The 26,064-nt window shown below is 37.0% G+C and overlaps 6 protein-coding genes and 1 pseudogene across 8 annotated transcripts; 5 read left to right on the plus strand and 2 right to left on the minus strand.

Annotated features, from left to right (window-relative positions):
• The first annotated feature begins 1,463 nt into the window (after window positions 1–1,463).
• On the plus strand, window positions 1,464–5,189 carry LOC112088937 (annotated as a pseudogene).
• On the minus strand, window positions 5,053–5,673 carry LOC18025068. Its single transcript, XM_024159720.1, has one exon. It carries the CDS (start codon window positions 5,670–5,672, stop codon window positions 5,403–5,405), a length of 270 nt encoding a protein of 89 aa, XP_024015488.1. The 5' UTR covers window position 5,673; the 3' UTR covers window positions 5,053–5,402.
• Window positions 5,674–6,120: 447 nt separating this feature from the next.
• On the plus strand, window positions 6,121–6,577 carry LOC18025069. The gene has a single exon (XM_006407215.2). The coding sequence runs from the start codon at window positions 6,151–6,153 to the stop codon at window positions 6,568–6,570; it is 420 nt and encodes a 139-aa protein (XP_006407278.1). The 5' UTR covers window positions 6,121–6,150; the 3' UTR covers window positions 6,571–6,577.
• Window positions 6,578–9,523: 2,946 nt separating this feature from the next.
• Window positions 9,524–12,049, plus strand: LOC18025070. The gene is made up of 6 exons (XM_006407216.2): window positions 9,524–9,672; window positions 9,852–10,299; window positions 10,379–10,528; window positions 10,610–10,850; window positions 10,932–11,432; window positions 11,514–12,049. Exons 2-6 carry the CDS (start codon window positions 9,910–9,912, stop codon window positions 11,906–11,908), a joined length of 1,677 nt encoding a protein of 558 aa, XP_006407279.1. The 5' UTR covers window positions 9,524–9,672; window positions 9,852–9,909; the 3' UTR covers window positions 11,909–12,049.
• Window positions 12,050–12,275: 226 nt separating this feature from the next.
• Window positions 12,276–14,648, plus strand: LOC18025071. 3 transcript variants are annotated; one of them, XM_006407217.2, is made up of 3 exons: window positions 12,276–13,827; window positions 13,954–14,331; window positions 14,417–14,648. In XM_006407217.2, coding segments are annotated over exons 1-3 (1,425 nt in total). In that variant the 5' UTR covers window positions 12,276–12,782; the 3' UTR covers window positions 14,419–14,648. The 3 variants fall into 3 exon arrangements, with proteins under 3 accessions (XP_006407280.2, XP_024015182.1, XP_024015181.1); XM_024159414.1 differs by having other exon boundaries at window positions 12,276–12,821; window positions 12,906–13,827; window positions 13,954–14,648; XM_024159413.1 differs by having other exon boundaries at window positions 12,276–12,443; window positions 12,779–13,827; window positions 13,954–14,648.
• Window positions 14,649–14,670: 22 nt separating this feature from the next.
• On the minus strand, window positions 14,671–16,422 carry LOC18025072 (protein Iojap, chloroplastic). The gene is made up of 5 exons (XM_006407218.2): window positions 16,086–16,422; window positions 15,677–15,803; window positions 15,438–15,576; window positions 15,253–15,341; window positions 14,671–15,155 (listed from the first exon to the last, which is right to left on the minus strand). Exons 1-5 carry the CDS (start codon window positions 16,323–16,325, stop codon window positions 15,034–15,036), a joined length of 717 nt encoding a protein of 238 aa, XP_006407281.1. The 5' UTR covers window positions 16,326–16,422; the 3' UTR covers window positions 14,671–15,033.
• Window positions 16,423–21,977: 5,555 nt separating this feature from the next.
• LOC18025073 (probable BOI-related E3 ubiquitin-protein ligase 3) lies at window positions 21,978–23,475 on the plus strand. Its single transcript, XM_006407219.2, has 3 exons — window positions 21,978–22,223; window positions 22,320–22,743; window positions 22,834–23,475. The coding sequence occupies exons 1-3, from the start codon at window positions 22,177–22,179 to the stop codon at window positions 23,395–23,397; spliced, it is 1,035 nt and encodes a 344-aa protein (XP_006407282.1). The 5' UTR covers window positions 21,978–22,176; the 3' UTR covers window positions 23,398–23,475.
• The last annotated feature ends 2,589 nt before the right edge of the window (window positions 23,476–26,064 follow it).

Here is a 26,064-nt window from a genome sequence, read left to right on the forward strand (position 1 = left end):
TATTACACTTTAGGGAGCGACAGCTTTTGTTCCCTATTTATTTTAATTTTCTGGATTATTAAATAAGTTATGATTCTGCATGTTAAAGACAATCCAAATTGCAAATCCTCTCCGTATCTGCTGCACCCGTTTAGTTATTTTAATCAATGTCAATTTAAGTGTAATAGTTTAGGGATAAAAAAGCAGCTTTAACTGTGATTGGTCATGTGGTGGTCCAAATCAAGATTTTACTACATATGTATTTGATCTCTGGTGAAATACATATGTAAACATGACCACTAGATTTCATTTGTCATAGTTTTCTAAGGAAACAGATCGTCTAGATATGTAACTTCAAGCGCCATGACTATTCATATTTAGTTCAAACCAATTGAGCTTGTTTATAAGTTATAACTAGAAGAAACACGAAACTGAGGGGAAAAGTAGGGAATGGTCAAAGCGTGAAGAAAGATGTCAGTCATATGAGCTGCATTTTTTCGAGTAAATAAAGTTGGTTCCAATAATTTTGTCTATATATTAAATTATAAATACATCACATATAAAAGTTATTCGTCACTCTCGAACACTGTTTTCAATCCCATCCGTTGGATTTTTCTTTCTTCTCCTACTTCAATTTAGTGACAACTATAAACAAACATATCACATAACAAAATTAGGGCTATAAATGTTTTTATTTTATATCATTGTCACTTACATAAAACACGACTCTAGTATTTGAAAAGTAAGTAAATGTAGTAAAACATTTGCGTCAAATATTGCTATGAGTTGGTGATATAAAAGCATCCATATTTAAAATATTTCAAAATACAAGTTAAAATAAAAAATTGAAGAAAATGAAAATGATTTCTATATGGGAAACTTTGAGAATTTTGAGAGACTCTCCTCCATGAATGCTTTATTTTCAGTAATACAATTGAACTATATTGGAAATATTGAATATTATGTTTATGAGAAATTTAGAAAAAATATCTCACCAGTAGAGATATTCTAAGTATGAGACTATAAGTTAAGAAAGCAGTAAAGGACCAAAACCAACCCAAACTAAATTTGATGTGTAAAAAAAATCCAAACTAAAATACAGTGCCAATAACTATCTGAATTCCAAAATAATTCAAATTTCCTATCTGAATTCTAATATAAGTGTTAAAATCTACCTTGACTTAGTCAACTATTAAAAGACGCTGACGAGGCATGACGGAATATGACGTGGCATGACACGTTGTCATTTTAGTATATGACGTGGCATGACACGTTGTCACTTTAGTAAAACGATGTCGTTTTTTAAAAAAAAAATTAAAATTTTTCCTCTTACCTGGATTCGAACCTAAGACCTTATAAACCATGACTAGCACGCAAACCAGTTGAACCACGAGACATTATTGCTATCCTTTACAAATACATGTATATATTCCGATGCTCCATTTCTGGAATCGGTGAAAACAGTAGAGCTTTGACTGCTAAATATGAGCTTAATTCTCAGATTATGTCAACTTTTATCAACTAGGTTAGCTCAAACCTCCAGATTATCACTCGTTCCTTGCATCGGCGATTGCCGGAGTTTCGGACAACCAGCGAGAAAAGAGGATGAAGAGAAGAAAAAGAAATCGATCAAAGGAAGCTCCCAACCGATTACGATCCAGTGACTTTCGATCCAACAGAGCACCGTAGTCCTTCAACGGAGCATGTGTTCAGACTCGTCGACGAGATCTCATCTCTCACGTTATCAGAAATCTCCGAACTCGGTGCGATTATCATGCCGAAGAAAGGAATCACGGAGTTACCAACCATCGCCGTCATGAAACCCGGAGCTGCTGGTGTTGGGATCGTCAGCGGAGTAGGTCAGAGACAGAGCGGCGGCGGTGGTGGAGCGAGTGAGGAAGCTAAAGCGGAGAAGATAGTGTTTGAGACGCTGTCGTTTTGTTTTTTGTTTTTTGAATTTAGACAGACACATATCAATAATATATACATATACCTGTAAAAGATAACAATAATGTCTCGTGGTTCAACTGGTTTGCGTGCTTAGTTATGGTTTATAAAGTTTTAAGTTTGAATCCAGGTTAGAGGAAAAAAAATTTTTTTTTGTTTTTACAAAAACGACGTCGTTTTACTAAAGTGACAACGTGTCATGCCACGTCATATTCCGTCATGCTTCGTCAGCATTTTTTAACAGTTGACTAACATCAAAATTAGTCAAGGTAGATTTTGACACTTATATTAGAGTTCGGATAGGAAATTTGAATTATTTTGGAATTCAGATAATTATTGGCACCGTATTTTAGTTCGGATTTTTTTCGGCACATCAAATTTAGTTCGGGTTGATTTTGGCCCTTTTCCCATTAAGAAAGCTATTGGTGTTACCTCATCTGATAGAACAGTCTTGAATTTCATTAGAAAAACAAGTGTTCAAAACAATCAAACTTTCTACTATTGTAGACATAACAAAACTATGATTAAAAAAATATGTGACATAACTAATAACAGAAATTTAATTACATTGTATATATTTTATAAAACACATAGTCTTGGTCCAAGTAGACTTGGAGTCTTGGATTAATACTAAACCTTTAAAGAATAATGACCAAAAACACTAATTTAAATAGTATATGCATGTCGTTTAATTTAAAATTTTAGTTTGCCATCTATAAAACAAAGCAGAGTCCCAACAAAATTCTGCTACGGTTTTTTTGACTAGCTTTTGAATTTCTGGGGACCCATTGTCCTCTTGGTCATTATTCAGATTTTGGCTGCCATATTCAACCAAAAACTGGAACGTACGGACAATATAACCACAGTAATTATCAATAACCACCGGTTATATACTACCAGATACAAAACAAAACCATCAACTTTTTTTTGGTAAGACAAAACCATCAACTTATTACTACATTAAACTCACCAGTTCAAGAAATGTTCGTGCGAGTGGCATTCAGTCATAAATATGTCAAATAATTGAATTAGCTAGTTCTTTATGACTTAACGAGTTGCAAAATGGTAACATGAATTTGTGCAATTATTTTTATACTAGTTTGATTAAATATACATTATGTATTACATTCAAAAAATTTATAACACTTATAATTGTATCAAGCGAGAAATGTAGAATTTATTTTATAAAAAAATACTATTCGATCGTAATACTGAATAAGAGATAAGTAACATAGGCAAAAGGTAATAATAAGGATTACGTAAAAAAATAAGAAGTAATAATAAGGATTTAAAAAAATAAGAACAAAGTAGAAAAATGAAGGAGAGAACGTGATGGTTCCCAGTCTTGCGCCCTCTCTGATAGATTCTATATCTCCTATTTGATTCTCATGATGCATTCATTCAGATGTCTCTTTGTTCTTTTCTATATATCTCTACATCTATATATTTTTGATATTTTCTGCATTATATATTGGGATAAAGAGTCACGACAAGTGCCCTAGGTAGAAAAGGCCGACAAGAAAGAAGAAATGAGTTATTAATAGATTATAGTCTTATAGATACCGAGTTTAGTAGTATGTCATATGGATATTAACATGTACGTTATGGTTTTCACTTTTCATAGAAGAAAAAAGAGAGACAAATGTCAAACGCCAAAAATAATCGAGTATATATAATAAAGATCCTATAAACCTAGCTAAGCTACTTCTTGTTGATTATGCGATGGAAATATACATTATGAACTTGTGATGGTCGGATACACAACCACTCTATGAACTGGGACAGGCACTACCTTATCCTAATCTGGCAACAATTATTAATCTGTTTTGTGGTGTGAGTGTGACAAAGGTACACAACTATAGTCTATATAGGATATGCTACGTATTATGTATATCGAATGCATAAAATAGTATACTATTAATTTCATTGCATTAAATCAGGTGGGTGGTAGCCCTATCGTTTGACCAATATTAGTATATAATTAGTTTTGTTATGGCTGCATGGAAGATCTATACATATATATATATGCATTGGCATTTAGTGAATGTGAATTATGTGAATGGAACAAGGGGACATATATATTGGCTGCAGAAAAAAGAGAGGGCAGCTTGAGCTGTGTTCTTAGCTGTTCGCTACAGTGAACTAAATACCACATTCAATAGCAAATATTTATTTTAAAGTGCACAGTGTGAGGAATGGGAAGCAGCGAAAATACAAAAAAAAAAAAAAAAAATTGAAAAAAGAGGTGACAAAAATGTATATGTGATTGCAATGGGAATGAGGACGTATATGAGTTATTACTATTAAAGTCAAAATTGGAAGTATGTGTTGATGTGTAAGAAAGCAGCACATTGTTTGTCTTTGTCTTCTTCACATATCTCTCGCTGTACATCTTACGTACTCTCTTGTTCTTGTTGTTGTTCTTCTTCTCTCCCATTTATTCCTCTTACCTGCATATTATAATTTCAAATCCTTACCTGGGCCTAAAAATGTTAGGCCCATTTACAAAATCAGGGCTTTATCCAATTTAAGTAGGCGGAAGGGGAAAACCCTAGCTATATACGTAGTGGAGAGGTCGGCGAACAGATAGCGTGAATCTGATTTCGGCGATATCACGATGAGAGCCAAGGTATGATCATTCCCTCTCTGCAATCTTCTTGTTTCTCAAAAGATTTGTTCTTTCTTTTGTGCCTCGAGTTACACAACATTACGATCTTGTTCTATAGATTCCTTGTGTTAGTTTGCATTGATTCTCTTACATATAGAGAACAAATCTTATAGCGTTGCTACGGTTATTGGATTCTCTTTTGCGCTTTTTATCTGAGGAAATATTGGTAGCAGAGCTTGAACGAATGCTGAGTAATTGCTTGTTAGATACAAAATAGGATTGAAATTGCTTATCGAATTTATGCATTTCGCTTTTAATATGATGTACCCGAATTTCTCGTTGCATTCTGCTTGGTTAAGATTGATGATAATCTCATAAATTCCATTTCGTTTTACAATTCATACAAATTTGGATCATAGAGTTTTTTTTAATTTTATCATCGGCTTGTCTTAATCGAACGGGAACAAACGGGTTGTATTAATGGGAAATTGTGGTGTTTTGATCATTTTCTTTTGCAGTGGAAGAAGAAGCGCATGAGGAGACTGAAGAGGAAGCGAAGAAAGATGAGACAGAGATCCAAGTAGCCTGTCTTGCCTTTATCCCAAATCTCTGCGATTTTTCTTTGAACCTCTATGTTTGTGTTTTTACTTCTTAAGTTGGAACAATCGTTTGTAGAACATGTTTCTTTTTATAATACAGGGCAGAGGTTTGAATATGTTTTGTTTATTTGGTGGTTTTTGATTCAAGTAATGATTTTAACTTCTAAGCGGCTTGATGAATAATCAAAAACATGCTCTATGCATTTTTATTTTATTTACAAAATCAACAAAAACACACATATATATATAGAGAACTTGACTCCAACTTGTTAATCTAACGAAAAGTTTTCATCTGTACGTTTTCTGCTGATTTCTTCCACGTCACGGTGCTTCTGTGTCTGATCGCCGGCGGCAGAGGCTGGTTGATCTTTTCCTTTTTCGATACATTGAGCGCTTGAAAACAGCTCCACGGGCTCGGATTCTACGATTTTGCCTCCCTCTAATGGTGTCCCATGTTTGTAACTTACTCGAATTGGCTCGTCTTCGGACAGCTTCGCCTGAGCCGTTGCGTACTTGATGTCGTCTTTGTTCTTTGCCATCTTTAAGGTTTACGGGATCATTCACGACCTGACATGCGACGACATATATAAAAGATGTGAAGATTGACGTGTCCATCTCGGGACTCTCGTGTTAGCTTACTTCTACTTCTTCGTTTCTCTTTTGTTGACACGTATTCACTTGTTGCAATGCCGTCAAAAAACATGCGTTTTCTTTGTTTCTAAGTAATTTTTTTTTTGTTGGTTGGATTAAGGTGACAAATTTTGTAGACATAATAATAATATTTTGGCGGGTTCCTAAAGGAATATTAGGCTTGAAGGTTATGAATTAAGTGAATGAATTAGCAGCAAAACGCTAATTATAAAAATTGATTAGAATTGAGACGTAGCACCTACCTTATCGCTCCTCTTTTAATACCCGTCTATCTTTTCTGAGTATGCTTCAAGTCTCTTCTTCAAATAGCAAAAGAAAAGAGAAGATAGAGAGAGAGAGAGAAAGCTCCAATAGAGTTTTTACTCAATGATGAAGAAGATGAGGTTGATGACGATGCTCAAGAGATGCAAGAGCGTTTCCACACAATTGGGTCGTTCATATTCTTACACCAGTCTCAGATCCCAATCCGCCAGAAGAGATCCACAAGACCACCTTCATGACGTCGACCAAAGCTCTACACCGTCTTTGTACCAGACAGTGTTCGTCGGACGTACGAAGAAACCTTACGTGATCAGTAAGCAACACTTGAAGCACCCTCTGCTCAACGCTCTTGTAGAAAAGCAGCAGAGGTACGAAGAAGATGATAATGAAGATGGCAGCTATATAATTACGGTGAAGTGTGAGGTCGTTTTGTTCGACCATCTCCTGTGGATGCTTGAAAATGGAGACCAGAGTCACATATTGGAGTCTCTAGATGACTTTGCCAATCTCTATCTTTCCCCTTGATTAGGTTTCACGTACTTGTTCCTTTTGTCTTTTCCCTTCACTTATAAGTTTCAATTGTTTATACATCGATCAAACTTTAAATCCCTTTTAGTTTTTATTCCTTGAAACATATTGTTTATCGGTAGTGATTGAGTGGTGTTTGTTAACAAGACATCCTACCAAAGTGGATCACTGGGATAACGAATTAATTTAAAATGGATCTATACCCTCATGTGTTAATTAGAAACACAAAAGAAATCAAAACAAAATGAATAATGGGTCTAAATGAAGCCCAAAACCTGGAGTATTCAACCAAACAAAAAGCTAGCATCAACAAAATCTATATCAGAATCAGAAAATACAAGGTTTCTGACATTAATCCACTAAGGCACTCCTAACCTATAATTAATTACGACAAATGACATTAATCCACTTAGGCACTAATAACCCCATATAATTAATTACGACCAAAAGCGCTTTGTTCCTACAAAAAGTTGCAAACTTTACTTTCACCCATAAATCTTTGAGACGTTTACACTCTATAGCTCTTTTTGAGTTCTTAATTATAGATTTTAGCACTTTCAAATAAGATAGCACTTTGTTATAGTTTATAGACGTGAAAATCCTTTTTCAATCCTCTCCTTCCAATTTAATTATCAGCAAGTGGTTTGAATAAAATTAGTTAACCAAATTTGAAAACGGTTTAATAATTAAAAGGCTAAACACATCTTTCTCATTCTCTCCGTATCTCCTTCTTTGCCTTAAGCTCTCCTTGAGCTTAGTCTTTCTCTTTCTCTCTCTTTTTTTCTATCTCTTTTTCGTCTCTTGCTCTTAGATATTTGCTATCTTTCCATATAGTGATTATATCTCTCGCTCTTAGATTTCTGCTCTCTCTCAGTTCTCCTCTTCTCTTCTTCTCTCGCTCTTAGATTTCAGCTCACTCTCCCTCAGATCTTCTTTTCTCTTCTACTCTCTTATCTCTCACTGGAGATGAATCTCGTGGAAGCTCACTGATCCTCGAACAAGAGTCTTTTCGCCGTCACGAATCCGTCGACAAAGCTGACCTTGCTCCGAAACTGTCGGCAAAGGAGTTGTGAAGTCAGACGAGTACGAGCTAGGTGAGATCGTGATATTCAAGCTGTGTACATGATATCTATTCCATGGTAACCATATCCATGATATCTTGTCTATCGTAACCATGTCCATGATGTATTACCGATGGTGGCCAAGTCCATTATAGCTAGAACTCCGACATAAGCAAAATGAAAGACAATTATTGACAATGCAACCATATAGTTGCTACCATGTACTTCTAAAAAATCGTATATACTAAATCAACAGTGTTGTCCACTTAATCATAAAACTGTTTTACATGTGAGAATGCCAATATTACAACAGCTCCATAACCATGACTACACAACCATGAGTATATACCAATATGAATGAAGCTCTTTAACCATAACTATATATACCATATCGTCGCTACCATGTAATTAAGCTGTTATAGCGGAATTTTTTGGTTTGTTGACAATTGGAGCCATATTTTATTTGTTGATGTGGCATGAGCTAGCTCAAGCTGTGGATGTGTACATGACCATTACACTGGCATTAAAAATTAGATGGTCAATTGTGTACATTGACAATAAGTAAGTCCAGGTAATCGAAGGTGATATTAAGTAACTTGGATAATAGTCGTATGTGGATGAATATAATGGGGCATCTCAAATTACATATATATAGTCCTGCTTACGGTAAAAACCAGTAGGTATGACAAGTTGGTTATGTCCATATAATGTGGCTATATAAGACTAAGTACAATATAGTTGCGTATATGTCCATATGGTTATATCCACGAAGTACAATATATTTGGGTTTATTCCATATGGTTATGTACATAAAGACAGGTTCGATTAATAAAGTGAGAAATCATGTGGATGTGGATAATTTAAAAATATAGCAATAATACACTATTGAACCTATGTGTATCGTGACCATATGTATTGTTCCGATATATTAGTTATGCATGATTATATGGTTATGTGACTTATGTCCATAGAAAAATGGAGCTTCATATTATCACGTGTCCATACAAACATGCCATAATAATGTGTCCAAGAAACTTATATATTAAACCATATAGTTTTGTCCACTTAATCACGACACTAACACTGAATATAATATAATAAATGCATAACCATGTTACTACAGGTCTATAACAATGAATACACGACTTTGAATTAGGTGGATGCGTGGATATGATCTAGTGGATACTTCCAAGTGTAAAATACATGGATGTAGCCATACGCATATATATAAGGGACGGTATATATAAACAACAATATAGAATTAGTTTGGATATATGGATTTTGTCATATGGTTTTAGCCATATGGATGTAATCGTATCAACAAAAACATGTCCAGAGATTGTTGTCCGTGTGTGTGGATGTGACCATATCCCAGATTTGGTGTGTGGTGATTCATCATCTTCCTCTTTCACCAGAGATTGTATCATCATCTTCTTTTTTCATTGGAATTCGTGCAGTGAGGACCGAATATAATCACAGGTAGAGCATGGAGCCATGGCCGAGTTTCTGTAAAAAAATATGGAAAACAGCGAAATAGATCTAAAAGAGAACAAACTAGAGTGAGGAGAGGAGAGGAAAAAACTAGGACCGATGTTGTTAAAGAAGAGGAAGAAATTGGGAGCGATCTAAAAAATGTAGTTGGTTTAATTTGGTTTGATAATTATCGGTTTAGTGAGAAGTGATGGTGGAAAGGGTAATGATAGGTTTTTGCTAGGAATAACTTAAATAAAGTATCAGTTGAAAGCAAAAAAAATGTAAATATAAAGTAGAAAAGAGCCATAAATTGTAAATTTCTCTAAATCTTTTTGAGAAAACTGAAATTTGATTTTTCTAATCTAGAAAAGAAAAAGGTTGTAACTTTACTCTTTCCTTCCTCTGCTACTGAACTAACAAGTTTCAACAAACTGGCGTTTCAGTTCAGTGGACTTATGGCTGCGCCTAGTTTACTGCGATCTCGACAGTTGCAGAAAAGTCACGACTTTCGAATTTGCGGAAACCGAGTTTTGTGTATTGAGTAATTTGGGGTTTATAAATCCAGGTAATCATCTTTTCTCCGATCCGTATGTGAGTGTTCTTTTGCATCATCAGTAGTCATCAAATTCAAACTGTTTTTGGTCGTCTCTCGGAGCATCATCAACCCCCAAAATGCTTCCGATGTTTGTGTCCAGATTGGCCTAAGTACATACTAATCTTTAGCTTCTCTTATTACTTGTGTAGATGTGATTGCCAATCAACACGGAATTAAAGTCGAGATTTTGTGATTACTCGAGCAACGATGCATCAGTTAGGGTCAGCCGGTCAACACTGCGAGTTCACGGCGGCGTCTTACTTCTCGTGGCCGACTTCAAGCAGGCTGAGCAACGCGGCGGAGGAAAGAGCCAACTATTTCTCAAACTTGCAGAAGGAGGAAGAGGAGGAAGATGAGGTTTCTCCTGAACCAGCTTCTACAGAGCCTAAAGGTCAACGAGCCACCACTTTGCTTGAGCTCATGACCATAAGAGCCTTCCACAGCAAGATCTTGCGCTGTTACAGTCTTGGAACCGCCATTGGTTTCCGGATTAGAAGAGGGGTTCTCACGGATATCCCGGCAATCATTGTTTTTGTGTCTCGGAAAGTTCATAAGCAATGGCTAAGCCCTCTTCAGTGCCTTCCTACTGCTCTTGAGGTACATTTGAATTGAAAATTTTTGATGGCATTGTAATGGAAGTTGTAATGGTGGATGTGTGATTTGGGGATTGAATCAGGGAGCAGGAGGGATATGGTGTGATGTGGATGTGGTGGAGTTTTCGTATTTCGGAGAACCTGATCATCAGCCCACTCCTAAACAAACATTCACCACTGACATTGTTGATCATCTCCAAGGATCTGATCCCTTCATTGGATCAGGCTCTCAGGTATATTCACTCATTGTAATCTGGTGCTAAGGAAGTAATCGCAAAGTCGATAACTTTGTGTTTTCTCCTAACTTGAATCAGGTGGCAAGCCAGGAGACTTGTGGAACTTTGGGGGCAATAGTGAGGAGTCAGACCGGAAGTAGGCAAGTCGGGTTTGTGACTAACCGCCATGTTGCTGTTAACTTAGACTACCCGAGCCAGAAGATGTTTCATCCTCTCCCTCCTGCCCTTGGCCCTGGGGTGTACCTTGGAGCCGTTGAGAGAGCCACTTCCTTCATCACGGATGATCTCTGGTTTGGCATTTTCGCTGGCACCAATCCAGGTTTAGAAACATCAAAATTTTTTGAGGTTTCGTATCGATGAAGCAGCAACCTCCTGCAATAACTTTCAATGTATTTTGCAGAGACGTTTGTGAGAGCAGACGGTGCATTCATCCCCTTTGCGGACGACTACGACCTGTCACGGGTCACAACGTCTGTCAAAGGTGGAGTAGGAGAGATTGGAGAGGTGAAAGCCATAGAGCTGCAGTCTCCAGTTGGCAGTTTAGTTGGGAAACAGGTAGTGAAAGTCGGGAGAAGCTCTGGCTTGACTACAGGAACCGTGCTGGCTTACGCGTTGGAGTACAATGACGAGCGAGGAGTCTGCTTTCTCACGGATTTCCTTGTTGTTGGGGAGAACCATCGCAGTCCGTTTGATCTTGAAGGAGATAGTGGAAGCCTCATAGTGATGAAAGGGGAGGAGAACGCAAGACCTATTGGGATCATATGGGGAGGCACTGGAAGCCGAGGGAGGCTGAAACTGAAAGTGGGTGAGTCTCCTGAGAGCTGGACCACTGGAGTTGATTTGGGAAGGCTTCTTACACATCTCCAGCTTGATCTCATCACCACCGATGAAGGGTTAAAATGTAAGTTATTCCTTCTTCCGTTTTCTTTTAACTTTTCTTCAGCATATAGAAGTAACAAGACTTGTGTTTGTGTTGTTGCAGCGGCAGTGCAAGAACAACGAGCTGCTTCAACAACGGGGATGAGTTCAATGGTTGCAGACTCATCACCTCCATATGTAAATCTCAAGAAGGAGAAGAGAAGCCCGGAAGAGAAGTTGGAGGCAACATTAGGGCCTCTCCAGGTCCAACGCATCGATCTTGAAGAGAGAATAGAAGCAAAAGGAGGTCCTCCGAGTGTGGAGCACCAGTTCATGCCGAGCTTCAGCGGTCAATGTTCCGCGTCTGCTTGGCTTGAAACTGCTAGGGACGATCTTGTTGCCGAGCTTACAAATGGTGGGTGCGATGGTGATTTATGTGTAGGGCTGCGTTTAGGGGACGATGGAGCTAAACGCAGACGCTCTGAACTGACCAATGATAGAATGAGACCTGCCGAATAAGCTAACGAATTTTGGTGAAATTGAAGATTGTCTTTGCTCTTGCTCACATTTCCATTGTATGATTTGTATTGGATTTGTTGTCAAAATTCTTATGTCAATCTGACGTGAACATAGACAATTTAGCTTCAGTTAGATTCATTTGCCATTCTCTTTTTTTTTTTTCCTGCTGTTCTGTTTGTCCAATCCCATTTCTCACTTAAATTTACCAATGAAAGACCCAAAGTTAACAAATTTATGGTATATAAGAAAAGGGAGAAAAATCGAACTTTTGAATTTGAAAGATAATTTGGGCCATTACTCATTAGTATGTAAGAAATAAATTATACTTTTGAGGGGCTTTGGATATTTTTTGAAATTGAAGAACAGAGTCGCACATTCATGAAAGCTTTGATTTTTATCATTTTTGTTTCGGGAAAATCAACGGAGAGAGATTGGTTAAAAGCTCTGATCTTTCGACTTGCTTTTGTCGTTCCCTGCGGTTAAATCTGGCGGACGAAGCTTACTTGTCCGTAAGGAGACATCCTACCCTTGTCAGGTAGGCGACGGTCAATTTCTTACTCCTCTTTTATTTCTTGCTGATTCGCATTCATGGCCTCTCTTCAAATCCGCCTCTAGGGTTTCTGTCTTACTTCTTCATTGAATCTCCTGCTATATCGCTCCGTAGAGATGATCAGCTTCTCTATTGGAAAAAATCGGACCTTTATAGAAGCATCAGATGGGTTCTTCTTCCATTTTAACTTTTCAGAAAGAAGGGATTGAGAACTAAGCCGTTTTGCTTACAGAAACCATATTCGACAATTCCCAACCTTCACGTTTGTGCCAATTTTGCTGATTCTTTTACTTGTCTTATTCGGGGAATCTGGTGTATAGTTTAATGGCAGGAAATGGGATGCCTACATTGGGCCGTGTCAAGGTTTGTGATCTAGCTCCCACTGAAGGTCTACCTTCTGATTCTTACAAGTTAGCCGTGACTACATTATCTCAATCTCTGGCACAGTACTCTGCAGCCATCATTCAGTTTCCCTCTAGCGATGGAGCCCTCCTTAGATCCGGTCTTGATTCTGCTAGGCTCTATTTTCACCAGAGAGATTCATATCCAGCCACTAATAACATGATCCACACAAATGATTCAAGAGAATGGTGCAAGACCTCTGGCTACTATGCAGATCCTCAGTCGTGGCAAGAGAGCTACGAGTATAGACCTGGTTTGACTCTCACCGAGCTAACCAATTCTATGGAGTTCCCTCCAGCTGGTTTGCCTGATATTTTTGCTTTACTAGGAAAAGCTGCTCGTGTAGTTCTTGATGCAATTGGTTTCTATTTGAATTTGAGAAGCTGTCCATTCACTGAGATTCTTGATAATGTCCCTTTGAGGAATAATGAGATATCGTCCTCTGTGTTATCTGTTTGCTGTTATGCGAGGCCGTCGTTTCATGGAGCACAGCACCATAACTTAACAGAAGAGGAGCAGCTTATCATGTATTCAGACCATGATCACCAACTTGACAAGAGTCTGATCTCGTTTGTGAAATCAGAGAAGGCGGGGTTGCACATCAGGGACATGCACGGGCAATGGATTTTAGTGGATGCGGATCTTGGTCCTCAAGAGGCTGTTGTGTACCCGGGGCTAGCTCTTTACCAGGCTACAGCAGGGTATGTGAGTCCTGCAGTTCACAGAACCGATTTAAACAGTATGCAAGGAAGTATAGAAGGGAGGTTCTCTTTGGCCTTCAAACTCATGCCTAAATCAATGACCAATCTGAGTTGCTCGGAGATGAGGGCAGCAGGTCATGGTGTTGAGGCTCAGTTTCAGATCCCGGTTTTGGTCGATGACTTTATGCAGAGATCTCACTCGAATGATGAACTCTTTAACAGACAAACTTTACAAACCTTCAGCGTTCCTCAATCCCAGGATGATGGTATTCGAGTTTACTCTCTTTCAGTCTAAACGCCTAATTTCCATCTTGTTCATAGTTTTTTGTTTATGTTAGTGCTTAGTGAGAAGTTTTGATCAACAGAAGGTCCTTCCTTTGATCAATGTACAGGATCTATGAAACAGCTAAAGAAGAGGAGGAAGAGCGATTCCAGATTAAAACCGTTACCACCATCGAAGAGGCTGAGGTTAGAAGCGCAGAGAGTTCTCAAGGAACGAGTTCAGGAGATTGCAGATAAAAAGGGAATCAAACTCAGATTCTGCAACCTGAAGGAGTGCGAGAATAACCACAATGTAATCAACAGCCCTTGCGCGAATATAAGAAGAGAGATTGGGTGGCCTCATGGAGTTCCATTTGTTCATCCTCACGACCTTCCAAACAAAGCTAAAATCGGGTTCCTTGAGACATATGAGCCAGGATGGTCTGAAACACATGACATGGAGCTTAGTCTCTCTGAAACTGCTCAAGGAAACATACACGTGACTAACTGTAACCATTTTCTTACCCAATAACTCAATTCCCTTTCAATGTAACTTAAATTTCCGAGGTTATCGGTTCATTGGTTTGACTGCAGGATATGAGAAGATTAGAGTTCCAAGTTTTGGTCTCTTGTTTGCCTTTACTGTTCAGGTCAGGTTTCAGGGTCAGTGGTTGCACATACTGTGTTTGAGCTATGGAACACCAGAGACGAGAGAAAGCTTTGTGAATGCCTCTTATTATTTGACTCATTGTACATTGCGTCTTTGTATGATATAAGTATAGGGGATATTCTCATTTCTCATCTATGCGCAAAGACCATCTTCTTATGCAAGTGTCCAGTGATTTTGGTAACTAAGATTGAGTTCTTTTCATTGAAGATCCACTAAAAGAATTATAATTGGCTCAAAGTATAGGAACTTTGTTGAAATTACACAGCTGAATTACATAACACCAGCTTAAAGCAGGATGGTCTAACTCTATTCTACAAAGAAACTAGAAACATGTACGAGATCTCCAGAGTGTTGTTGGACCATCTTAGCCAGCAAAAATCCATCAACCCCTTACGCCGAGAGCTGTGTAAATGCGCTGGACAAACAAAATGAAACCTCGAAGGCCTTCTTGGTCACGACTCATGGAGCCCGTGAAGAAAAAATCATCGGACTTCTAACAAACTGTTTGCCTTTTCTTTTTTGTGGAGCAGACAGTATCACATCAGCTTCGTGGTGGTGGTTGATCCTCAAAGGGGAGTGGAATTGACATGGCATTTCCGTAAAAATCTTCCAAGTTATAAAAGGTTCTTTGAGGAGGTAAGAATATATGGATCACCACATCGCCTGAAAGAATACAATCAAACATAAACTGTCGTTTCCTTATCCCCGCGTGAAAGATAGACCAAAGGCAAGACAGCAACGCAAGAAAGAAAAAACTCACCGAAATCCAACAATGTCCATGCATTTGGCTTGACATCTCCATTAGCAACTTTCCCGTACTTCTTCTCAGCCAGGTCCCTCATCCTGAATCTGCATCCACGGTTCATGATGAGAAAGTCAGTTTGTGATTTTGTTTTGCCAGGTGAAATAATAGATACCAGTGAGCAAGTGTAAACAGATCTCTACCCGATTGCATCGATTTGAGGGCGGGAAAACGCAGTGGCTATGATAAAAAACCGAGTCCAGTAGACGAGAGGCTTCACAAAGAGGACCTTAATGTCTCCAGCTTTCACCTCACTCGCAACTTTGGCCATTTCAACAGCAACTGCAAGAATGGATAACAACGCATGATCGAAATCAATAACCACATTCTCCATTTCTAAAGCCAAATAAGTCAATGATAGTAAATCAAGGCTCTTGCTTACATGCTAAACTTTCTGCGTCATCATCAACCTCAGCTGCTGGAGACTTTTGATCGTCACTCCTGTAAACAACCTTCCCATATTTGTTGAACAAGTCGTCAAACATCTCATCACTGTCTTCACTTACATTCTGCAAAAGCCAGTGTTATTCTCATTATCCAAAGTGTTAACAGAGTCAAACCAACTCCCAATGAGTAATAAAAGCAACACAGCACTTGTTAGCAATTCCAACAATGAGAGAGATACAATTGAAACACCAACAATAAAGTTTAAAACTTTCAACGACGAGTTTCTCTGCAAACAAACAAACCTAAGATACCTAAACTTAATTTCAAATTAGCAGCACAAAATAGGTAAATCCAAATTGACGTTACTTCGTACAACAAACACAGTTAGTAGAGTTTGATCATACCGAGAGAAATCCATCTTCAGCTTCCTTTCCCACAGCGAATCTCCGCGAGTTACTGAGAGATGTCAAAGCTTTGTCTTTGGATAGTCGCCAACCGCAATTATATGGTGGCGATAGATCTTTGTTGTTCATGCATGACAATGAAGAAGAACCCTTTCTGGGTATTTGTGACGATAGAGACGGTAATCGAAAATCTCCGGCACGCAGAGCCCCGGCGACGGTGAGGCCGGTGGAAGAAGCCATTTATCGCTTGTAAGCAGACAGTTTCGAAAACTCTGGTCGCCGTTTAGAAGCGGATAAGATATTATCCTTTAACCCTATGCTTTTTTTTCTCTCTCTCTGGTAAAGTTTTATTTAACGACGATTTTATTACAAAGGTAAATGTAAAAAAAATGTACATTCTATCTATATATTTTTTTTTTTTTGGTTTAATGCGTGGGACATTTGTAGTTTCAAAGATTAAAAGACGAATGAAAAGTCAGGAAATACTACAAATGCTACATTTTCAGAGAAAAGGTATGAATGTTAATGTCAAGAAAGATGTTTGTAAAATTGTAAGGTCTATAATATATAGCAAAAAAAATTCAATACACCCATCATGTCATGGTTTTTTTTCTTATTACCAGCATAAACTCCAATTGGGCCTCAATTCCGATGAGCCTGTTTTGAAGAACCATATCAAGCTAATGAAAATCTAAAACTTCTAAATGCCTTATCCGAAATTTTTTCATTGTGTGAAACCCATCTTGTTTCAATTTTTTATTTTTTTTTGGTCTAATTGTAGAAAATGAAGCTTACTTCATTGTGTGGATTCCAGGCTAGCTTGTTAAGCATTGAATAAATGAGATATGAAATTATCGAAAAGATAAGACTTGATAATTGGGTGGACCACTAAAAGCATACTTACTAGAGTTCCCAAATTGGAATAGATCATTAATCGTATATGTTAAAAAAAAAATGTCGCATTCTATGATGCGTACATAACGCAGAGGGCCAAAAACTCAAATGTCACAGTCTCACATAGGTCATATCCCACGGACTCAATCGATATAATTTATGAAAAAAGAAGGTAGCTACTAGTCTAGACAGACACACACATGTCTCTGCCTGCATATGTCAATAAATATATTTGCATAATTATATGGAGCAAACAAGTTTGGTTGGGGAAGTGTGATGAATCGGACAAGTTAATGTAATTATAGAGGAAGAGAGGGACAATCCAAAATAATAATACAAACGCACATCTACCTTCCTGTCAACATTTTTATTATTATCTCACCTTTTTTTGTACTATTTATTTTATGTGCATCACAATTCTGACGATTGGTGGTTTTGTTATATGACATCTACTCATAGGAACACACATATCCAAAGAGAAATGTGGTGCAATTAATCGAATTGGAGAGGAAGAGCCATTCATTTTTTTCGACCCTTTTTTTCCTACACATTTTCATGCAGTCTCTTAAAGGTGACAGTGATCAATTCATGCCTTCTCCTCACATTTTCTTTATTATTATTTTTATTTATGCAATTTCAATTATTACTTTTTTCAATATGTATTCATATTATATATGTATTTAGAAAGGAGAAAGGCCTATCAAATTCAGTCGTCTCTATTTATATGTGTGTAGTGGGTGGGAGGGTGAGGTGATGATGATAAAGATTTTATTATTTCATCAGCCATATATGCTAATCAATCCTGGCAGCTAATTGACACGTTAAGTTAATCAATAAAATATGACAAGTGTAGTCAAATTGGAGCTATCGACAGGGGATAAAATGATTCATATCTAACATGGAAAAGGGAGATTAATTAGTTGTAGCATCTGATTCCAAAATGGAACGTTAACGTGGGGATGGGTCATTAGGATTAGGTGAAAGCATGAGTGATAATAGAGGGTTTTCCTTTATAAATTTTATACTAGTTTAATTTATATTCGTCGTCCATCCTCGATAATTACGGCCCCGTCTCGATGTACAAATTGCCTTGGATCCACGTAACGTGTGTAAGACTTGAAAATTCATATGATAACTTTGCTGCTCTACTCAATTATCACTTTATCAGATAGATTAGGTGGGTCCACATGGGTGCATGAAATCGAGTGCAACGGTCCAGGAAAAATCGGTCGAAGATATAATTTTTGTGAGGAGTGCAAATTAATTAGGTCCTAGTGTGTTTTTGATAGAAATAATAATGGGATCGATTCATCTATATATCCACCTCCGTTTCCCACTCATCTATTAATTAAGTGGTTGATGTCAAGTTTATATGGGTTCGTTCGTGTATGTTTGAATTGGTTTATCCTAATTAAATAACAGAATACTTCAAATTTGCATACTACTTTGAGGCTCGATTTGCGCCAGAAAACAATAATGGATTAAACTACATTTGTATAAGTAGATAGCGGAAATCTACCATCTTGAAAAACGTAAGATTACAAAATTTGTTTGGAATTTTATGAAAGTGGGAGTAATAGAAAAAAAAAAGTGGAAACACATTAGTGAGGTTTATGGATTATAATGACACAATGCTCCACATTTTTTTCCAATACATGTGATGTCATCTCGAGCCGTATCCAATTCCTTGCTCAACTAACTTTTCCGTTGCATTGCTTTCACGTAGTTGTGTTTATCGATATCAATATACATGCCATACATATATGTGATGTGCATATTCTTTATACTTTTCTATTTACCCAAGTAACACAATATATATACCTCTAAATATGTATGGCCATATATGACGTCTATCAAGAATATATGGTAGAGGAGCTTACGAACACTACAAAATACATTAAAGTATATAGGGATGATGAAAACGAGATTCCCTCGAGAAAGTAATAATAAAGTTTGTTCTATATACAAAATTGGATGTACGATTATGTGACATTGAGATTCTCATCATGGTGAGCGGTTGAGATGGATGTGTGGAAAATAATAGATCAACGACTTTATTTTTTAAGTTCAACTAAAGAAAAGGAAAGAAAATTGGAAAAGGAACTACTTTTATCAACTCAATGGAGTCATGCCTTTGCCCTCAAAAGCAGGCACGCCAAAACCACTGACCTACATATATATTCTTACTTCTACGTTTACAAACCTAAATTTTAATTTTAGAACTATTCGATTTTTCTTTAATGATTTCCTCACTGCACACCTCCTGGTAAAGTAAAGCAATTGAGTCATACGTTGAAATATGCACATAAGTGCATACCTGTCGAGAAAATAAGATAAAAGTTATTATTATTTAAGAAAGTCTATATATGTACATGTCTTTTTATTTCCATATAAAATTAACAAAACTTGAAGCTATGTACCTTCCCTCAGTAATGAATTATTTAGGGTTTTCAAAACGAGGACACTAATTAAAACCGTAACCTAACCTAAGAAAAAGAGATGATGAGCATGTGGGCTACCATTATAAGTTTAAAAAATTAAATAGTTCAGACGTGAGACTCAATCAAATGATCCTTTTTTTTTTCTTCCGATGCTTATGCAAGATTTAATAGTTTAATCCCATGGGAATATATCTCGACTAACTATGACTCTATAATTAGTTTAATAGTATCTTAGAATGAGCCTCGACTTTTGTTATTAGGCAACCTGCATTTTATTTATTATTTTTTGAATATTGAGTTGTCAGCGAAAAAAAATGAATATAAATTATTGTACGATGTCAGATCGACCAAAATAATAATAAAATGCCTGATACGACTAAATGGCAAAGATAATGTTCTGAAAAGCGGATGATGCGAAAGGCATGCCCATCTTAATGCGTTTGCTTTGCTAATCTCGTGATTCTATGCCTCCCTTCATGCTCGAGCATTTGCAAAGATACTTATTTTATCTGCCGGTGGCTTCTATCTATGTATATGATGACAAAACAAAAAATCTATATAAATGGTAATGTGCAACATATATAAGCTCTTGATAAAGTATATTATATGATGTACACCTTCTGTGTATATATGATTATTTCCAGATTAGCTATTTGATCATAGAGTTTCAACGCGATAATTGATCTGGAAATGGTTCTCGTGGATTTATATTTTGGTGGTCGAGACTCGAGAATATATGTTTATTTCATATATAGGCAGACGCGATTAGCAAACGAAACACACAATGCTAATAAGAAAACAAAAGGTTAACTACTGAATAAAAAACGTACGTTGATCTAAAGAAGTAATTAAATGTCTAAATCACATGAAATAACAATAATGTTGGTAAGAAACATATATAGCTTTGACATGGGGTGCAAGCATCACTATTATAATGTCTACTACGTGTAGTATTAGTTGAATTAACAAATTCTGTTTAGACGGATAAACTCGGAATATATCAATGGATTGTTCATTAAAAATTAGAAGAGCAGTTTTTCTAACTTAAACAGATGCCCATTTAATATCCCCACCTAGACGAAGTGTGGGACAACGCAAACACATCATTTGATAAAAATAATAGAGAAAACGTTCATAAATCAAATATGAAAAAAAACGTAAAGTCAGCAATCAGTTTTTTAATTAGGGATTGTGAGTATACGCCAAACTAATAAGAGACTAATCGAGTTTTCCTATTAATGCGGCAATGACACTAGTCGTAGTAAGGAAGAGAGATTTGAGGGACACGTGGCGAGATAATATGTCAACAGACGTGGCAGCGAGAACCATGAAAGTAACAGACAAAACATAATTAAGTAATTAATTTTGTATTAAAGAAAAAACAAAATTAGAAAGAGGTAAAGTAGCAGCAGCGGTGGGTACACCGTACCTTTCCCAACGGCTGCATATTATTCTTGTTTTTCTTTAATTTTTTTTGTCAACATTCTCTTTTAAAATTAAAAATAAATTTAGAATAATGCCAAGCTGGCACTTCACACGTGCCCATGCGACCCTCGTATCCCGGCAACTCAATCACACGTGGACCAAAGGTCCCACATCTTAAGATTTTGTCTTCTTTGACACGTGGCATTGTCAGTGACCGTCTGTCTGTTATCTAGTCCCCTGCCTCATTTACGGATTCGCCCCGTTGGAATCTAACGGGCTTGTCCAAGTCTGTCCCAACGGATAAGGCACTCCTCATATTTTTTATTTCTTCGTTTAAATTTGAATAAAAGAAATTTAACTGATTCTGAATTTTCGGAGTTTGGATTTTGAATTCATGCATGCAGAGTAATTAATTCGCAGTTTTTTTTTGAAAATATTATAAATATCGGATCCAGAGAATTGAATAGCGGCATGTTTCGTAATAAATTGGAATTTGATGTTATTTTATTTGAGTTTAATAATGATACGGCAATTAATAATTTAAGATAAGTCACAGGACACACAACTCTTGTCACATGAGCCACCTCTTTTGAAGTAGTAGTACCATAATTTTTGGCGTTTATATGATTCGCATTTACGTATGTATATACATACAATACAATGAATCTTCCACGGTTACTTACACCAAACATTTTTGTTACCAATAGAGATTTATGAATTGTAAGGTTTGACCAGTAAAATTAAAGGAGGAGCAAAATAAAGAGAAGAGTTAGGCGAAAAGAAGACTGAAATATAGCAGGTTAAAAGTAAAAAAACCAAAGAAAGTAAAAAGAGGCAGATATATAGATCATGATTTTGACCGTAATTCTGAGCCAAAGATTTTACACCTGTCGTTGTCAAAGTTTTTTTTCATAAGAAACACTGAAAAAGGCAACTTCTTTAATGGTCACTGGTCAGCCGGATAACCGAAGAATCCTCATGCTTAATGTTTGTTTAATTCTTTCTTTAATTACTAAAAAAAACATTAGAAAACAACAAAATATAATATAAAAAACAAAATAATTTAAAAAAAAAACATCACATCTTCCTCTCTGTTCTCTATAAATTGGCAGACAAGGGTGTGTTGGGTTCTGCTTTGATATTTGTTTTTTAGTTTTTCCCTCCCTGCGAAAAACCGTAATTAAAAACCCCACAACCTCCCATTACTTCTTTTCTTCCCATCTTTCGTTGCATTCACGTTTTTGGAGGTTCCTCTCTGAATCGCCCATTAAATACCTTCGAACCAGTTTCACACAAGTTCAGAGAAAAGCAGTGTCAAAACAAAAACGTCGATGGCCGTTGAAGCTCACCATCTAAATCCTCTGTTTTCTTCTAACAGGTTAATTTTTTCCTTCTTATTTTGCTTCCTCTGTTTTTTTACCCTCCGGAGATTCAACAATCTTAACGTCGTGGGTGTGATTTTTTTTGTTTACAGAGAAATGATGCATCCCGTTGAAGCAAACGGTTTAGTCTATAACAATCAGATCAGATACGGTACTGTTCCAGCCACGACGACGCCGTTTAACCACTCCATGGAATGTCAAACTTCTCTGTTGAATCCCATTTACAACAATATCTCACCGGTTGATTGTTTGCTTCATCAGTCTATGAAACCGACGATCCAATCCGTTGATAGTTCCGTCACATTCAACAGCGAGAATAATGTCAGCAACAACGTCGATTTTCTCCGTCCTGTTTCGTCTTCCTCTCTAAGAAAACGTTCTAGAGAAGAATCAATCGTTGTTAATCATATGCCAAGCCAGAAACGTTGCACCGACCCTCTCATGTTCCTCGGCCAAGACTTGTCTTCTAACGTCCAACACCAAAACTTCGATATCGATCGCTTGATCTCTACTCACGTAAGTTTTTTACACCACCGTGTTGATCTTTGTCTTGTTCTTTCCGGTTTACACATCGATTGATGGTTTCTTCAACAATATTTTGATCAGGTCGAGATAATGAGAATGGAGATTGAAGAGAAGAGGAAAACGCAAGGGAGGAAGATAATGGAAGCTATAGAACAAGGGTTGATGAAAACACTAAGAGCGAAAGACGAAGAGATCAATCACATCGGTAAACTAAACCTGTTTCTAGAAGAGAAGGTTAAGTCTCTCTGCGTAGAGAATCAGATATGGCGTGACGTGGCACAGTCTAACGAAGCCACCGTAAACGCCCTACGATCCAACTTACAGCAAGTACTCGCCGCCGTGGAACGCAACCGTTGGGAAGAGCCCACGGTGGCTGACGACGCGCAGTCTTGTTGCGGGAGCAACGATGAGGAGGGTCATAGCGAGGAAAATATGTGGAGGTTAGCGGGAGAGGCGCAAGATAGGAAAAGAAAGCGTACGATAACAAGCACGATGTGTAGAAGCTGTGGAAAAGGAGAAGCAAGTGTGTTACTGTTACCCTGCAGACACATGTGTTTATGTACTGTGTGCGGATCTTCGCTTAATACTTGTCCAATCTGTAAATCTCCAAAGAACGCTAGTCTCCATGTTAATCTTTCCTCTTGAAGCTAACAATAGCAGTAAAAATTGTAAATGTCTTTAAAAAAAATAGTAAATAGTTGAAATAGTATTTTCTACTTTCGATCTTGGTTAAAAAACTGTTCATTCTTTGAATTTTTTTTTTACCCTTGGATAATGATGATGATGGAACACGAATCTTTGACATATGTGTCAGATCTTTAATATCGAAGGGGTTCACGAGGGTCCTCACTCTCTCTGTTTGCTAAAAAAAAAAAATCGTGGGTTAGGTTTATACCCACTTTCCAATGTCATTTCCCATCTTTGTGTGAAATTGCACCAAAAAAAGGGGCAAGTTTTGTGGTTCAACTACTAGTCTTTCTCCATACATCAACGTCACTTTTCCACGAGATGGGTTTTCACTAACATATACTTTTGTTGAATCGTTATAATTTTGTGTGTTTTTCTAGAAATTTAATATTCGATGCAAAGAAAAAAGAAAAAAGCAAAGTGGTCGAAATCGTGGGTTATGCGTGACAGACCATTAAACCAAAAGCAAAGTAAAAAAGCCATCAACTTTTCCTCTACACCCGAGGGAACTGATGCTAAAACTAAAAGACTTAAGGAGTGGGTCAGTGCAAGTTAGCCAGAAGCAGATATAGCGCAGGTTAGAATAGGACACAAAGGTTTGACTAGCCGTTAGGGAATGGCATTGCACTAGCGCGTGGGAAAATAACGGTGGCGGTAAATGGCAAATTCTGACGTGGAAGGCGCGCGCAAATGTCGCTGAGCCAAAGAGTGGGTCCAATTTTTGTAGTTTCCAAAATTACCCTTATCGTGTTTATTCCATTTCTCCGATAACCAAAAAAAAAGAGAAACGAGAACTGTAAAACCGTAAAAGGTAAAGAGAGAGAGTCCACCAAAATGCGGTTTTGTCTGTTCCTCTTCCCTCTTCTTCCGGCGTTTTTTACTTCCCAAACGGCTCTTTTACCAAACAAACTTGAATTACTCTTGTTATTTTTCATGTAAGTATTAAAGCCTTATTTTTCTCTTTGGGACCAAACTATTCGGAATACTCGAGATAAGGAAAACAAGGCCTATACATATTATTCCATTGGAGGTATTGATTCGTACATTGGTCAAATAAAAGATTTGGATTTGAACGTAGAGAACGTATGTAAAATAACAATGAAGTGATAGATTGGTGGCTTAGAGACTCGAGGCGCGTGAAGAACACGTATGTGTTGTCCCTTTCATATCAAAGAAGCGTACATTTTTTCATTTTAAATATTTAAGTATTTGACTGCCTCCATTCCACCCAACACAATCACCACTTTTCCCTTCGTATTTAAATACCCTTTTTAGTTATAAATATTGCAACGTCAAATATTTGTTGTTAATCATTATTCAATGCTATATGTATATTGTATATATGCCACCATGCAATCCCCCGCGGCATCATTAAGTAACCGGTTATTATAAGGATTATGAATTCAAAGGAAGTTTGACTGAGATAATAATAAAATATATATAATGGCTAAATTTAACTTACGGTTAACGAGTTAAGACGTACGTAAATGTATTAGAGTGAGGCTTCGAGGAACCAGGGACCGGTTTTGGTTATTGAAGCATGTGAAATGTAGTTGGCTCACGTTCTCATTCACGCTACTTTTTTAAATAGTTTATTAGTATGATTTGTCTTTTCCACATCTTTTGAATGCAGAGTTCTGATATATATAAACTGAAACATTTATTATCAATAGAAAGAGATCGTATAAAATTCACCGCTAGAATAGCACTTTATCATTGATTACGTCGTATATATAGTACATATAATTCGAGCACGACTCTGGACTTATTTGTGGAATGGTCCCGGCTGAATCATCAACATTCACATTATTATTGCCGTCTCTTCACGCTATTTTTGTTATTTTGTGCTATTATGAACTTATTTGTTATGAATAAGATAAGGACGTTTGCAATTGTGATCATCAAGTCACGTCAAACAATTACTACTCCATCTTTTTTTCTTATTTTTGAATCTAAACGAAGTACAATGAGTAATTTATTTAGCTTTCTTCTAACATATATATTAGGTACCAAAATATCACATTTATATATAAGGGGGCCACAAAAGACTATGTATAGGACACCTACGCAAAAACATACCACCTCAATTTTTATTTTTTTTTTGGAACAAAAAATATGTATTAGTAATAGTACAAAAAATAACAAAGTAAACTTGCGAATTGGTGGTAATTGAAGGAGGACAAATGGTGAAAGGACGTTGTCGGTAGAAAAAGAAGCTATTTTATTTAGGGAACAAATCTTAAAAGTGGAGTCCACAAGGAAAAAGACAGAGAAGCCAAACTCGGCATTTTAAATCTCTTTTAAAAATTAAAACATTACACAAACACATCCACATCGCACCGCCGGTCCCACGCCTTCTTTTTTTTTTCAAAAAAGTTTTTAAAACAATATTTGGGCCATTTTTGGGCCCACTTCGGGGACCGTTTCTCCTTTATTTCCCCTTCTCCAACACGTGAATTTGATTCCACACTTGGAACTTTCCTCAACTTCCATTTATATATCAAACAAAACTCTCCATCCTTCACGTTATTGTATTCTTTTGGTATTCAAACCATCAATTAACATTTTTAAAAAAAGATAACATATGTATATAATACAATTCAAATAACGTATGTTTCCAGGTGG

Source organism: Eutrema salsugineum, unplaced genomic scaffold, assembly GCF_000478725.1.
Source record: "Eutrema salsugineum unplaced genomic scaffold, Eutsalg1_0 scaffold_13, whole genome shotgun sequence".
NCBI classification, from domain to species: Eukaryota; Viridiplantae; Streptophyta; class Magnoliopsida; order Brassicales; family Brassicaceae; genus Eutrema; species Eutrema salsugineum.